Source organism: Pleurodeles waltl, chromosome 5 (assembly GCF_031143425.1).
Source record: "Pleurodeles waltl isolate 20211129_DDA chromosome 5, aPleWal1.hap1.20221129, whole genome shotgun sequence".
Classification (NCBI taxonomy): domain Eukaryota; kingdom Metazoa; phylum Chordata; class Amphibia; order Caudata; family Salamandridae; genus Pleurodeles; species Pleurodeles waltl.
In genome coordinates, this window is record NC_090444.1 from 757106966 (window position 1) to 757123107 (window position 16142).

At 41.5% G+C, this 16142-nt stretch overlaps 1 protein-coding gene across 1 annotated transcript in view; it reads right to left on the minus strand.

Moving 5' to 3' along the window:
• Positions 1–16142, minus strand: part of SYNE1 (spectrin repeat containing nuclear envelope protein 1) — a 1478055-nt gene that overhangs the window by 989910 nt on the left and 472003 nt on the right. Inside the window, exons 34-37 of the mRNA XM_069234720.1 lie at positions 14352–14579; positions 9293–9391; positions 8687–8874; positions 6398–6521 (exon numbers count right to left, since the gene is read on the minus strand). Of these exons, the coding sequence (XP_069090821.1) occupies positions 6398–6521; positions 8687–8874; positions 9293–9391; positions 14352–14579 (639 nt within the window). The remainder of the gene's footprint in view (positions 1–6397; positions 6522–8686; positions 8875–9292; positions 9392–14351; positions 14580–16142) is intronic.

Consider the following 16142-nt stretch of genomic DNA (forward strand, 5'->3'; position numbering starts at 1 on the left):
CAAGAATTGGTCTGGCCAAGAATGAACTGTCTCCTTGCTTCCTCAAAGGACATGAACTACTCTCCCTCATATAGGTCTCCCAATAGCTGGGAGCCATTATGAGGCACTGAGAGGGTTCAGACTCCTCAGGCACTCAGCTGCGTACTGGATGCATCCAGCTATGTAACATAGCAGCAGTTCAGGGATTCCCAGTCCATCCTAGCCCATGTTCAGTTTCTAGGAAGGAGCACCATTTTACTTAGTGATACGTTTCCCATGATGGATGTTGGCAGGGTAGAGCAGAATGTGCCACAGGTCCTAAGTCCTCTCATCACTCTGCCCATCTTATGTTTGTATTGCTCTTTCTGGGTGTGGGCCACCTGCAGGCCCAGATATCGAAACCCATGCATGTCCCAGGATAGGCGTACATCAGGGAGGCCCCCTAGGTCTCTACCCACAAGTCCCGCCAGAGAGAAGAACACTATCTTGAGACTGTTCACCTTTGTCTGGATGCGTCCACAGTGACCTGCAACATGAGGGGCACGGAGGACCCGGACTGCTGCAGATATACATGAGTGTTGTCTGAGTACAGTGACAAAATATAAGTTCTGAGGTCAACCTGTCTACCCCATCTGTCCATTTGTTTTCTGAGGTAGCTTGCCAGGGGCTCACTTGGTAGGGCAAAGAGCAGTGGGGACAAAGGAACAGCCTTGCCCAGTGCCCCATGTTATTTTTATCTTATCAGAGATTGTGTTCCCTGTGTGTACTCTGGCTATCAGTGTTGCGTAAAGAAGTTTCACTCATCATGTGAACCACAGTCTGAATTCTATCCTGTTTAGGAACTTCCAAGGGTGCTCTCATCAGGAAGTCAGATGTTTTCTGATGTTGAGAGCCATCAGGGCCCCTCCATCTGTTCTCCCCTAACCATATGCATCACATGGGACAACCACTGTAAGTTCACATGTATGCCTCTGTCTGGGATAAACGTGCATTAGTCATTGTATAGTAGGTGAGTGACCACATATCGCAGCCTGGTATTAAGGGCCTTTAAAAGAATTTACGTGTCACAATTCATCACCAACAGAGATCTTTAGGACTCCAGTTCCTGGGATCTTTGTCAGGCTTTGGTATAATTACAACTGTTGCTTTCTTCATAAACCCAGGCAGTATACCTGCAGTGTTCACTTCCTCGATAATCTCCAGGAGCCTGGAGTTCAGCTGTGCCCAGTACTTCAGGTACCATTCTGCAGGGAGTCCATTGAGTCCCAAGGCTTTGCACCAAGGCGTGTTCCCCAGGACCTACGCTGGCTAAACCTCTCAGAGATACCTGTCTAGCTCACCATAGTTATTCACCCGTTAACCAAGGCATCTCTGTCTGGTTCAGAAAACCCACTGTCCGGGGAGGGATCATAGTCATAGGTTCCCAGTAGGTCAAGTGCTCATGGAGAAATGCAATTATAATTACTTGTGCGCATGCTACTGTGCCATCAGGTTTATTTAGGCTCATCATGGGTGAGGGGATCTCCTATCGCAGCAGCCAGGCCAGCAGTCTACCTAGCCTGTCGCTCTTCCTGTGTAGTTTCTGTCCAAAGTTGCTCCATATGAAATGGTCTAAACTATCCCAGATGTCCTGTATTGTACGTTTTGCCTACAGTATCTGAGCATCTCCTACATCTCCTGGAGGGGTTCTGTACTTCAGTTGCTCCAGTCATTTCTCCCATCCCTCACATCGCCCTTCAGCTGGGCTTGAGTTCCAAACATCTTAAGGAGGCACTCCCCAAGTGTTACCACCTTCAGGGCATCACACACAGCTCCACGTGTACCCGCAAAGGTGCAGTTCATGTCAGTGTACCCATTAATCAGCTCTGCCAGGTCTGTCCGGAGCACCATCTCCTGAAGTGTCTCAGGCTGGAGTCTCTAAAGTGGGACTCTTGACTTTGGCGTACACCCACATTCTAGTAATAGTGGAGCGTGATCCGAGAGGAACTGAACTAAGTACAGCATCTCCTAGCCCCATATGTCATCTTTTCTGTCAGCAGTCATTGATGTAGGCTACTGTCCTTATCATGCACCCTGTATGGTATGAAAATTCCTTCCATTCAGGGTGTTGTAATCTCCAAATGTCAGTGCAAATAATGTGCACCATAGTATCCCTGTTTGGCTGTCATCTGAGGTATCGCTGCCATTTTGCCAGGGTGCCTGTCCAATTGTCCATCCAAGATACAATTAAAGTCTCCCACCTAGATTGTGGGCGAGCCAATGTATGGAAGTAATAATTTTCTAATCATGGTGTAGAACCCCATTTTGTCATTGTTGGAGGCTTATACAATCGGCATACAGATTTCTCTACTTTCCACTGACCCCTGAAGCAATGCGTGCCGCCCTTCGAAGTTGGCCTCACAATAGGTCATTTGGAATGGGACATTGGGGGCTATCCATGTGTCCACTCCACCCCTTGCGAAGCTTGAGTAGATGAGTATAATTGGCCTCCCCATTTTTTCTCCTTTTTGCTTCCCCATCCAGCCAGTGAGCTTCCTGGAGGAACGCTATACATATGTTCTGGTGCCTGAGGAATGTATGTACTCTCTATCTCTTCACGAATGTGTTTAGGCCTCACACATTCCATGTGACCTTTCCTATTCCTATTGGGTTTGCCATTCAGTGGTATGCCTTAGTCTCTCTTACCCCTGATGTTCCGGCAGAATGGATGTCTCCACTACTCTTTCTCAGGCTTCGTCACCAACTTGCGTTGTGCTGCAACTCAACACACAAACTCTCCATCTCTCCCCTCATCTATCAGGTAAACACTTGGCTAGCCCAATTGTTTCTTCCTAATCATGTTTCTAAATTTTAAATTAAACCCTCTTTGAACAGATGTTGTGGTTCCTGAATCTGGCCCGTGCTACTGAGTTCCTAAAATAATTTTGTCAAGTTTCACTGGCTTTTCTTAATTAGCACACTAAAGAGGCTTAATTTTTGGTTAAAATATGCAAGCAAAACAAAATGGGAATATTCTTTTAGCACTGTGTTTTAAGTTACAAGGAAATACAAGACATGGATTTACTTGCTTTTATTACTAATATTTAATTGCACTAACATTTTTATGTTCATTATGGATGATTAAGGATGTTGCTTAAGCAATGCTACAGTGTGAATTTCGGCATATGCCAACTGAATTATACATGCAGATTTACATACAAATATATTAACTGAATAACATATTTAAAGTTCAGTTATGGTTCAGCAGACACAACACTGAAAAAGCCCTGAAATTCGTCAGTATCAGACACACATTAAAGAAGTCATGTCCATTATGTTTTGCTTTTTGTAGGCAACCTTTTTTTACCTATCATTATATCAGGAGTATACTGGACATGCAAGGTATGAATTCAGGGATTTTACAGATTTGTGTTCACCAAACCATAACTGACATTTAAATGTGTTTCTTCTATGATTTGTTAATGATGTACCACATTCACTTAAAATTAACTCATTCTTTGCTCTGCACAGCTTTGATTTAGACTTAGGGCCCGATTGCAAACTTGGTGGTCCGACTGTCGGACTGCCAAGATGATGGTGGGGGGAGGCGGTCGCCAGGAAGTCAGGCTCCTCACCACCATATTATGATGTTTCTGCCGGGCTGTCTCTCCTACATTTACCAATACAATGTATACTAACATGTGCAGAGGCTCTTTAATCAAAGTGGAGCTCTCTGCACAAAAAAAGGAGAGGCAGAAGTGGAACCTCCACATGTAGGTTTGTGGACATCGTTCTGTAGAATGTTAATAGTATTGTTGTAGTCCTACTAAATGTTCCACACAACTCAGTTTGTGAACAAGTGCATACTTGTCAAACAGTGGCAAAATTATAAGCAAATCACCAAAATGCTTTTCAATGGACAAGATATGTATGCATATGTATGGTATTTGTATGCTGCAAACCTAGCCAAAAGGCAAAGGGGTGGTGCATACAAAAATGTTAATCCATTGAACTCCACCTGGCACCGTTTCCAAATCTTAATACCACAAAAACTTCTCAATGGATTTACACCGAACCAACAGAAGCCAATTTCTTAGTCCCAATCTACTTAATTGCTAAATTTGGTGTCAATGCCTGTATATGCAAGCAAAATTTTCGATGGGAGCTAAAATGGGAAAGCACTTTATTTTACCCTGCTACATTTTTTCTATACCACATAGCTGCACAAAATCTGGCATGCTGGATCTTAGTTGCCTATGCTGAGTGCATGCCTAATTTAGTGCAGACCAGTTTTTTTGGGGTCAAAGCTATAGGCAAATCAAAACATTCCTTTCAATGGTAAATTCGGCTATATCATACCTACATGTGTGCGCGCACACAACACAGACACACGCAACCCACATAAATGTTGTGTTGCTTATTTTTAGACAAAATAGTTATCTATTCTGTAGCCACTTGATCTAAAGAAGATCTGTAAAATTCAGATATTGAGATGTGCTTCATAGGAATTAAAAATCTCAGAATTTCGCTAATGAACCACCTTTGAACACACCTTGGTGGGTTCAAGAAATGGTAATATTTCACATATTGTTTTACCTATCCAGACCCTCATTTAGAGTTTGAAGCGAACTGAAAATTCTCCAACATTTACAGGAAATTCCAATGTTGGAGTAAATTCAATAGGTGCATTCTACTTAATATTTAGGACTTTCTCAGAAATTTAGGGGCATATTTACAAGAAAGTGGCACATCAGTCCCGATGCGACACTTTTCTTGCGTCGCCCTTGCCCTACCTAACAACCCCATGAGTGTGCTGTATTTACAGTATCGTGCACCATGGAGGTAATTAGGACAACAGCATCAAAAGTTTTGACGCTATTGTGATGCTTTGTTGCACTAGTGTAAACATTTTTGACGCTAGTGCAGCAAAGCACAGGGAGGCCCAATAATTAAAATGGGTGCGTCATTTTAACGCCTGCTCTGAGCAGGCATTAAAATGATGGAAAAAATGGCGCAGTGAAATGTTGTAAATTTCACTGTGTCATTTTTTCGCACCTCCCTGTGTCAGGCATAATGTGGCAGAAATGTTTACAAAGTGGTGCAATGCACGCATAGTGTCACTTTGTAAATGCGGCATTGGAGAAAGGCCTCGTTAGCGCTACCTTAGTGTGAAAACAAATGACGGTAGGGTGGCACAATGTGGTGCTAGGGGCTTGTAAATATGCCCCTTAGAGTACTGCCAGATCCCGCCAAAATCTAAATAAAGCCTTCTGTCTTCTATTATGTAAACTAGCCTGCTTTTAGCGACACTGATATATTACTTACAGTTGTATCAGGAAAATATGCAAACTGTATCAAAACTAATAAAATCTCCAAGCTTCAAAGTTGTGTAGAGTTAATACTTTACCAAATTTTCCTTTTTCACATTTGTCCTTTTATTAATCCATCTTTGTTCCTTCAGCCAGTTTACACACTTTTCCCCACTTTGAAGGGCCTATTCACAAACTGCATTTTGTAGAACTGAAAGTAGAACTACAGTAGTACTGCTCACGTACTAGAAAAAGCTATTAAAAAACCTACATGCGTGCAGAGACCTAAGCATCGCCTCTCCTAATTTTTAAGTGTGGAGGTCACAACTATGTGTAAAAGAGATCCGCACACATAGGTATACGTTTTTGCTGAAAATGGGGAATGGGGGGGGGGGGGGGGGGAGAAGGGAATACCTTAAAAACGGGTAATACTTATTGCTAAATGGGATAGTTTTAAGGACATTTAAGAAGGGTTGTAGCGAGGAGCATGCTTATAAAAGCTCAGGTGCGCAGGTACATCGACTTCGTAATGGATGTCTAAATAGTGTTTGTAGACATGAGGACACTTTTAATAGTGGTTCAGTTTGTCTCTATGGAGTCCAACTGGCCAGTGTGATGTAGAAGCTTTACCAAACCACATATTCAAGTTCTTTGGCCAATCTTGCCTTCTGACAGCTGTTTCTTTTTTTGTGTTTTGCACCATGCGAAATGAGGAAATCAGAACTGCGTGACTGGACTCATTATGGATGGGCATACATAGACATGATATGACTATGCAGGTGAGACTTCTATAGGCTGGCAGGATTGCTAAATGAGTTGAACACTCACCAGTGAGACAGGCCTTGGTGTGCAGATCACAAATTTGAATGCCCAGAAAGCAGAACTCAGCTTTCTGTCTTTTTTTTGGTTTTGGTAAAATGACAACCTTTAAATGGGCTAAAAGTAACACCTGTTATTTACAGTGCTTAGATACCGCAGAGTGTGCTGAGGCACTTTAATAAAAATAAGAAGGCACTGTGCCGTGGAGAGGTTATATTTCATACTACATGAGCAGTGCCTGCAATCTTTTAACATATATTTAAATACATGACCCCAAAATCTGAAGAAAAGATATCAAGACAGAAACTCACCTGCACAGACTCTACTTCGACTTCCAGTTTCAATCTGTCAATTGGAAGGTGCCCTTCTTGAGGACTGACCAATGCTTCACTCCTGTCTAACCAAGCAAGAAAGGAAGCCACATCTTTTTCCTGCCTACGAAATTGTAAAAACCCAAAACATTATTGTCAGAGTAACATGTTCCAATGTACGTGGTTTAATTGGTTGAGTGTGGGAAAATAAAGTCAGGCAATTTGGACCACCTATTTTTTATGTTTCGTTAAGGAAGACATTTGATAAAGCATTTGAACAGTTAAAAACATACAACATATTCAATAAAAGTTGACATTTATACTGCTTTATGGATGCAAGAAAAGTACACATTTAGTGGACTTCCACAGAAGTGGGGCACAAAGAGCATACAGCAGCAATGAACAGTGCACATGTGAATGCAGAATACACATTTTGTGTTTTGAATAATGGGAAGGAATTATAGAGAGAGGTGCAGCATAGAACTATTTGATTTATGCATAGGGAGAAAGTCATCCCCATTAGGCGACAATATCTACCTTCGAAAACTATTGTTAATATGACTAAAGGGTATGTGAAAATATTTTGACTCTTCTTCTCGGAGTTGTCATGAAATGAGTAAGCATCCTTAATCATTCCATATCTTTGAAATGCAATTGGCCACTTCTCTTTCCTCATCTAGTCACACACCTAAATCGGCTCTTGTGCAAGTTACACTCTTAAGGCCAGATGTACGATGCAATTTTGCAGTTGCAAACTGCGAGAAATCACCTTTTGCAATCACAAACTGGCCTTGTTGGATGTACTATCACTATTTTGTGGGTCGCTATACTGCTACTGACTTGCACAATAGGGACTGCGACTCACAATAAGGAAGAGGCGTTCCAAGGCCTTCTTAGTTGCGACTCGCAGGCCTATGTATGATTGTTTTGTGACTGTGAATGCAGTCGCAAAACAATTGCAGTTACCACCAATTTTAAATTGGTGGTAACCCATTCGCAAATGGGAAGGGGTCCTCAAGGGACCCCTTCCCCTTTGTGAATATGGATGCACACATTTTTTTCAGAGCAGGCAGTGGTCCCATGGGACACTGCCTGCTCTGCAAAAAAAATGGAAAGGTAACTTTTCATTTGTGTTTTTTAAATGCACCCCATTTTCCTTTTATTGACAAAGCAATCACAGACATGGTGGACTGCTGACTCCAGCAGGCCACCATCCCTGTAATTGTTGCCATTCACAAATGGGTCACAATTTGCAACCTGCCTCATAAATCTTGATAAGGCAGGTCCCTTCCGACCCATTTGCCAATCGCAAACAGTGTGGTTGACACTGTTGTACATTTTGTTAAGCGACTCACAATTTAGGATTCACAAAAAAATCACAAAACAAAATGGTCATATATATTGCCCTAGTGGGACGGATATGCTCAGACATGTGTCTTGTGCTTACTGAGCCATAGCTATATCTCATTGAGGAGACCTAAGTAGGTGTAAACTGACATGGAGTTCCTTGTGGTTCCTTTTCGATGAATTGTGGGGATTGCCTGGCAGTTTGGGTTGAACTGTTCCCATGAGTAGCAGGGTCAGTACTGAGTGATGCTTTTCCTAGAGTGGCATGGTGGGCAAAAAACAATGGACTGGACTGGAATGCATCCCGAGAGATTGCCAGTGACCGAGATTAATTCAAGAATTCCCTCCATCGCCTTGTTGTTTTGCAGCATCTAAATAATGGGCATATATAAATGGTAAATAAATAGTTGTTCTATGATCTTCGGCCTAGACTACAGGAAATAAAGCACACAACTTCCTATGCAGCCTGAGCATCTTCAATTGTTTTAAACAGTTGGTGCCAGCATTATACCTGGCAGATGAGTTCAGTGTCACCAGGGAAGTGTGACCCAAATGTTAAAGGCTCACACACACATCCACACATGCAGTCAAAGTAACACAAATGAATGCTGTAACATGCCATACTGAGTTGTGATGGTACATAGGTAGTCTCTTTTAAAGCACAGACCCAAAAACAGGTTTTTGTTTGTGTGTTCTACAATACATATGATGAGGCTACTCTATGGGGTGTAGCACTGAACGGACATAGCGGCACTAAGCTTATGGCCCATGACTAGATTTTCAAGACAACGTGGCAAAGCTACCCCTTATGCTGTACTTATTGATGCCATGGTGCAAAACTCATTTTGTCTGAACTATTTTTGTGTGCACCTTCGCAATATACTTGACCGAGAATGCTCATTCCTGCCCACGACTAGAAGAAGTGTTTATCAGCAGACTCACCTCTGCCATTGTATCAGCAGGTTCTCCAGAAGAGCTTGCTTTTCCTTGGCTTTTCCCAGCGCAGAGTCGTACCTCTGCTGTAAGGCAGCCACCTCTTGAATCGCTTTGTCTCTACTTGCAACCTTGCGAGCACTGGTCGAGAGAGATATCACTGCATTTTTCAACATCTCAATATCATGGCAGATTTCCTGTTCCACATCACAGAAAAGGAAATGGACCACTCCCATTAGTAACAATAATGTGACTGGAATATTTGTGCAGCACATTAAGCATTAGTCAAACTGAAAGGCTCTGAATTATCCACAAGATGTCTTATCAAACATCCCTGAAAATGATCATACATTATCTCCAGTAAAGGAAATTGTGATCCACTTACCGCATTGTATCTGCAATATACAAAAAAACAGATTTTGGCACATTTTTGATGAGCAGTAAGTAACTGTGCCTTAATAACAACAATAATAATAATAGTAGTAGTAGTAATAATAATAATAATAATACACATATAATAACTTTAGCATATCAATTAAAATTAGTTTTGATTTATTTAAGATAAAAAACTATTATTAGATACTATTCCCGTTGTGTAGTTGGGGATGGCCTTACTGTATGTTTTTGAAGGGCACTTGATGTGTCTGCAGCTGAGCCACATGAAGTAACTGGCTTGGCCAACTTGCTCTCAGTATCAGCCATGGATTTCTGGACCTGGGTCAAATAAATAAAAATCACTGGGTTGGCTGATATATCACCATTACAAAGAAATTTGCTATGTTTTCAAGAAAGTTATCTGAACTGTGTTATTAAGGTGTAATGCTAGTACATGGAGGCATACAGAACAGTTCTGGGTGAACATAATTCTTATATTGTATATACTTCCTGATTTACTCTTGAGTGTCATGTCAAGTAGAGGTACCTCTCACACTCACCATTATGTAACATTGTGATGAATGAAACATATTTTCATGTTTCTTCTTTTAAAAAAATGGACACTACCGACTGGCATAATCAGTCACTTTTAGCTCATGAAAACAGGAAGAATAAGCTTACTTTTTGAAAACTTCACAGATACACAGATAGATAGATAGATAGATAGATAGATAGATAGATAGATAGATAGATAGATAGATAGATAGATAGATAGATAGATAGGTTCTTTATGGTGCAATTTTTTAAAATCGTTCAATAAAACATACATACATGAATTTTCTTTTTATTAAAATAATGCTTGCATTGGCCAAGGGGGGCTGCAACCTATGCCAATTGTGTTAATAGGAAATAGCCTTAAAAGTGCTTGAATGTTAAAAACAAACGTTAAAAAACAAAGGAAGTCTAAAGTACAACTCTTTGTCCCTAGATAGGGGACCAAACGAGTCTCAGTCTGAGCTTAAGGCCTATATAAGATCCCTGGAACAAGCAGCGGTCTAATCAAAAGTGCAAGAAATAGGAGGTCATTACGACTTCGGTGGACGGTTTTCACTGTCTGCCGAAGTATGCCGGTCAGGTTGCCTAGAGTGCAGCTGCCTTCCCACGGGCCCCATTAAGAGTTCCCCGCTGGGTCAGTGGCCGGAAACGGTATTTCTGCCCGGTGGCCCAGCGAGGAACAACCTACAATATTGATGCAGGCTCATAATAGAGCCGGCGGCAATACTGTAGTGCGTAGGGTGCAGCAGAACCAATCGCAATGTTCACTGTCTGGAATGCAGACAGAGAACATCGCAACAAGGTTGGCCAGGAGGGGCCCTGCACTGCCCATGCCAAGTGCATGGACATGCAGGGGCCCCTTGGGGCACCCTGCACCCCACCTCTGCCAGATTTTTCAAGGCGGTGCCACTGCCATGTAAAAACCAGCAGACAGCGCGGTGTTAATCCCCGGTGGATTAGGTCTGCAAGCACCGCCAGCCCCTCCTGTGGAGGAAAACTGGAGGTGCTGGCAGTTTGACCGCGGCACGACCGCCGCAGTCATAATGTGGCCGTCCGGCCTCCGCTTTGGCGGTCTGAAGACCGCCAGGTTCGTAAACAGGCCCATAGAGTGTGATGCATTTCGTGATGGGGCCCAGACCACTCACTGGAACTCTATAAATGTAGCTGTCAGCTGTGAACACTCACTTTTCAAGCATGCTTCCACAGCAGCGCTGCAAGTGTGAATGTGAAGAGCATGCCACATTGTCCCAAGCCAGAATACTCTAAGTGGGAGCAGCTTCTCGCATATCCAAAGAATATGGATTAGTGATTCCTCCTGCTGGCACAGAATCTACATTGCCTGTCCTGGGCTTCAAAATTTCTCCGCCATATGCATATGTTTTTAGTGGAATTAGCCCCGGGTACAATCTCATTAACTCCTGTTTTAAGGCCAAACTGAAAGGCAGGGAAAGATAAATCAGCAAAACTCCTGGCTCATAAAGGTTGGACGCCCACCTACCCTGAGCGAGTTTCTTAATTGTCTTGGAGTCCTGCTCCCCGGAGATTAACTTTGCTTTCTTCGTTATTCATCTACAGACTGTTGGCACTGGGCGAATACTTACCCAGATCTCCCTAACCTCAAGAGTATCCAGTGCTTGGTTAAAATACTTATGCCAATTAGTCTGATAGTTTTTCATTGTTTAACAGATTATGTTTTTTAGCGTGCCTTCTTGTACCTATTTAGCTTTTGCACAGTATATTAAAAACTAGGCTTTAAGAGCCCAGAGCTGGAAAGTCAGACAAAACTCCTGACAAATTTAAGCATGCACTGTGCAGTTATGTAGAGAGAATACTCTGCAGGAGTAGATAGATTGTATCCTATCAAGCCAATTTGCCATTCTCTGCCTGAATAAGATTGCACTATGTGTTATAGTTGGAAGTCGTTTACAACCCATCACCTTTAGTAAAGGTCTTAAGTCAGGGTTCACCAAGGACTTCCTTAATTTATGAAAGGCCTACTCCAATGAATTAGCAACTGCTTGCTGGGCATGGATATGAGCTGAATTGCCGCCCTTATGGTCCAGCCAAACCCCCAGATATTTGTAGGCTTTCACCACTTCCACAGAGCTTCCCACAATAAAACAGGACTCACGCTTTTTCAATTTAGATGAACTCTGGATCTCAATTCAGTCTGTATAAACAAGACTTGCAGAGTCAGCCTAAAAGGCAATGACAAGAAACTAACAGCCACATGCATTGAATGCTGATTGAGTGATGCCAGCGAGTGTTGTATTCTGGTACGGGCTGATGTATAATATTCTTGCTTTTAAAGTGTTTTGTTGAAGTGGTCTATTAAGTGTGGCGTGGGATTGCGGGAACGGTATGCTGAAATATATTGCTGAAAAGTTGCAGAATTCACACATGTTGTTGGAATGTAGCACTGGCGTGTTGTTCCTGAATGTTGTATGGTAGTGCTTAAGCACTGTGTTGGAGTGTTGTATTTGAACATTGGACTTCTGTACTTTAGTAGTGAACTGAAGAGTTGTTTAGAATTGTTTATTAAATTAGGGTTTTTAGAGTGTCTAAGAGCATTGGAGTTTTAAAGGTTGAGTGTTGTTTTGGGATTTTACATTATAGTTCTGCTATGGTTGTGCTGGAGTACTGTAACACTATATTAGAGCATCGAGCAGGCATGTGGTGTTGCAGTGTTGTGCAAGGGTGTTTGCTGAAGTGTTGAAATGTAGTACTGAGAGCTGTTGAATAACGTGGTTGTTGAAGTGTAATGCTGGAGTGTTGTTTATGAGTGCTCAATTGAAGTGTACTATGTGAAGGATTGTCCTGACTTCTTGAATGTGTGATGCAATGTTGTTTTGGTTTGCATGTCGGAGAGCTGAGCTGGGTTGGAATCCTGTGATGATGCCCTTTGATGTTTGTACTATTCACTTAGGCCCAGATTTAAGAGGGACATTTCCGTCATTCGTTTTGCGCTAATGTGGCATTAGATGGCCAAAAACACAGCGCCATATTAACAAAGTGGCCCATTGCAAGCATTGTGCCATTTTAGAACCCTTGGCCCTACATTATGCCTGTGCAAAGGGGGCGTTCCCCCATTAGGGGGTGGCAAAAAATGGTGCAAAGAAATCTTCTTTCAATCATTTTTGTTGGCGCTTTTAATGCCTGCTCTGAGCAAGCATTAAAGGGAGGCTCCCATTAGTTACAATGGGCCTCTGGGTGCTCTGCAGGAATAGCATCAAAAGTTTTGATGCTAATCCTGCAAAGCACCGAACTAGTGTAAAAAAGTCAGCCGCTAGTTTCCTAACTACCGCCATTGTGCGCCGTATATTAAATACTGCGCACACGTGGTGGAGTACGGGGGGCGCTAAGGGGTGCATGAAAAGTGGTGCAGCCCCACTTTTCATAAATATGCCCCTGAAACCTTTGGTTTTGGGGGGTGAATGTAGTGAAAATGATGAAATATGATGTAAAAGAGTGCACATTTGGATTGTTCTGTTTAAATATCACAGTTTTAAATTTAGAGAGCTGTTTTGGAATGCTGTAGTGATACGATGGAAAAATATGCTTTGTGTTGCTCTGTCATTATAAGGAATGTTACTGTGCTAAGTGTGCAGCTTTGTCTCAGGGTGTCAACTGTGCTACGTTGGACAATTGTTTTGAGGTATTCTGTTTCCTGCTTTGAGTTGATTACATCTGCGTTTTGCGGTGCTGTGGTTTCACGGTATGCATTTTGTTTATGTTTTGCTTTTGGTCGCTGTAGTATTGTACTCAAGTGTTGGAGTAAGAGAATGAATAAGTGTTGTATTGGAGTGTTGTGCTTTAGTACTTAACTTAGATTTTTGTGTTTTTGTCTTTACCTGGTACATTTGAATGGCTGTGTTGGAGTGTTGTGCTGGGTTGGTGTACTGTTGTTTTACATGTTATACCCTAGTGCTGTGTTGAATTATTTTTGGACTGTTGCGAGAGACTGTGACAATATTGTCTTGGAAGGATACTCTGAAGTCTTATGTTGGAGTGTTGTTTTAGAACAGTAAGGGGCCTATTTATACTATGTTTGCACCAAATTAGCATCATTTTTTTTACTCTAATTCGGTGCAAAACTAACTCCATATTTATACTTTGGTGCTAGACCCGTCTAGCGCCAAATTTATGGAGTTAAAGTCATTTTTGGAAGTGGAGACCAACCTTGCCTTAATGAGATGTACCATTCCATAAATATGGTGCCCAGCTGGTGCTAAAAAATGGTGCAAGCTGGTGAAAACTATTTGGTGCAAAACTGTGTTAGTGCAGTTTTGCACCAAAAAGTATAAATAAGGCCCTAAGTGCCTTGTTGATTTATATACTGGAGTGTTGTTTAGGAGTATAGTGATAGAGTTTGTGATGATGCATCAAATGCTGTTTTAGATCAGAGTCCTATTTGTAACTTTGTGTTGGGGAGTTTTCTACATATCATTTGAAAAGAAGATGCCACACAGCATGCAGGACAACAGCACCTCTATTGGACTAATGATCCCTACGCACTCTTTTAATTAATATGAGTGACGCACAGAGTGCAAGCACTTGGAAATGGTACTTATTTTTCCCTTGGCACCATCAAGGAGCAGGTGATGGTTTAAATTTGCACTACAGTGAAGACATTTATGTACTAAACTTTATGGCGTAATACACCTATTGCTGTAGTTGCATCCATAAATTGCACACTTATATAGATAGCTGGTCACACTGTTGAACTAATCATATTACACAGCACCTGTAAAAGGCTTTCCTCAAACTTATGTTGTTGGGATGCGATTCCAGAGATGGTTTCCTCTACACGAAGGGCATGTTCTTTCAGCTCGTCCCCATAACGCCGCACTTGTGTCAGTCGGGCTTTCATGCGTGAGATTTCTCCAGAGGAAACAAACTCCGAAAATGTTTGAGCTTCCTCTTCGAGCTTTGAAATCTCCAAGATTTTATCTTCTACTTCCATCAAAGTACCCTAAAAAAACAAATACATGCGATGTAAACCATGTAAGCACACCGTCTTTAAGTGACACTTTAATTAGGGCCATAGTCATCATCATGAATTCATCTGCAGTACAGCAATAGTAAGAGAATTGGCATTAGACATGTAGACTTGAATGTGGTTTAAGCTTTTACTAGGTCCAACAAATACAACTTATGCATATTACCATGGGGAGATTTTGCCATTTAGACATTGGGTAGCTATTGCTGTATGTTAGCAGCCAACCTTTCCTTTCAGGCAACCTTGGGAAAAGGACTAGGAATGTCTGATAACTATCACAGAGAGAGCATCATTTCCAGGATTACCAACTTTAACATCTCAAACTAAAGAGGTCATCAGGATATTAGTATACTGCATCTTGTCAATCCTCTCCATTAAGTCATGTGAGTGATCCAGGGTCATTGTGATTCCTGTCTGCCCATCTACTATAGTTATTCTTAAAGCGCACTCCAATCAAGTTCAATTACTGAACAATTCCGATTAAGCATGTATAAAGGCTAGAGATTTTGAGAAATTACAAATACCTAATTTGTAAAATACAAATTAAATGAAAACTAACATAAAAACTAGTGACTCAGAACTGCACAAAATATTTTAAATCTTTGCTTCCTTTTGCTACTGTTCTATCATCTACAGAAGAAATTGTTAATGAAAGGAAAATAAAAACAGGAAGAAATAAACGTAGCCTCTGTGTAACAAAAGTTATCAACCAGACAGTACCTAAAGAAAACTTTTAGAGAAACACCCCTCAAATAAAAGACCTTTCTCAGTAAATGCAATGAAATGGTTACTGGTTCAAAAGGTATGGAGATTAGCATTTTGTGAGGAGACCATTTGGAACAAGGGAGATGAGGACATAGTAACAACACAACACAAAATACAAATGTTGTGTACCACGATACCTGAATGCTGAGAGCATGGAATTCAATTAGTTGGTGTTCAGAGACATAAAGGAATACTTAAGTAAATAGGCCATGTAGTAAAAATTTCAATATCCACTTGTTGCTACTTCTTACTTTTTGTTAGCCTCATGGCCATTGCACTTGAAAGTCAAAAGATGGTGATCTAATCAAATGACTGGAGGAATCATTAGGTAGAAAATCATGACCAGTGAGTTAAAAAACTGGTGAAAAGTCAGGTGTAGGTGGGACTTTCTGAGTTATAATAAATATTGTCAAGTCAAGAGTCATTCTGCCATAGTTGGAGTGTGATAGATTGCTGGAAGGAAAATTACGAACCCCTCATATCATAAAGTTTGATGACAGTAGAGAGCTTCTCCCACCAGACCAACAAAGTCCTCAAGCCAGTCATACCAACAGTCTGGAGAGGGATGAATCAGAATTGTATCTGGCTGAGAGACTGCCAGTGTGTAAGCCTGCTTAAGATTGAAAGACACATATACGTCCAAGTCTTTTTGAAACATGACAACCATTCGTCCTTTTCTCCCTTGCATGCCCCTAAGTAAGATCTTATAAACTGCTAGTAAAATCATCATTGTTGTTTTACTTGACTGTTACTTGCTTGAGCAGTACCATT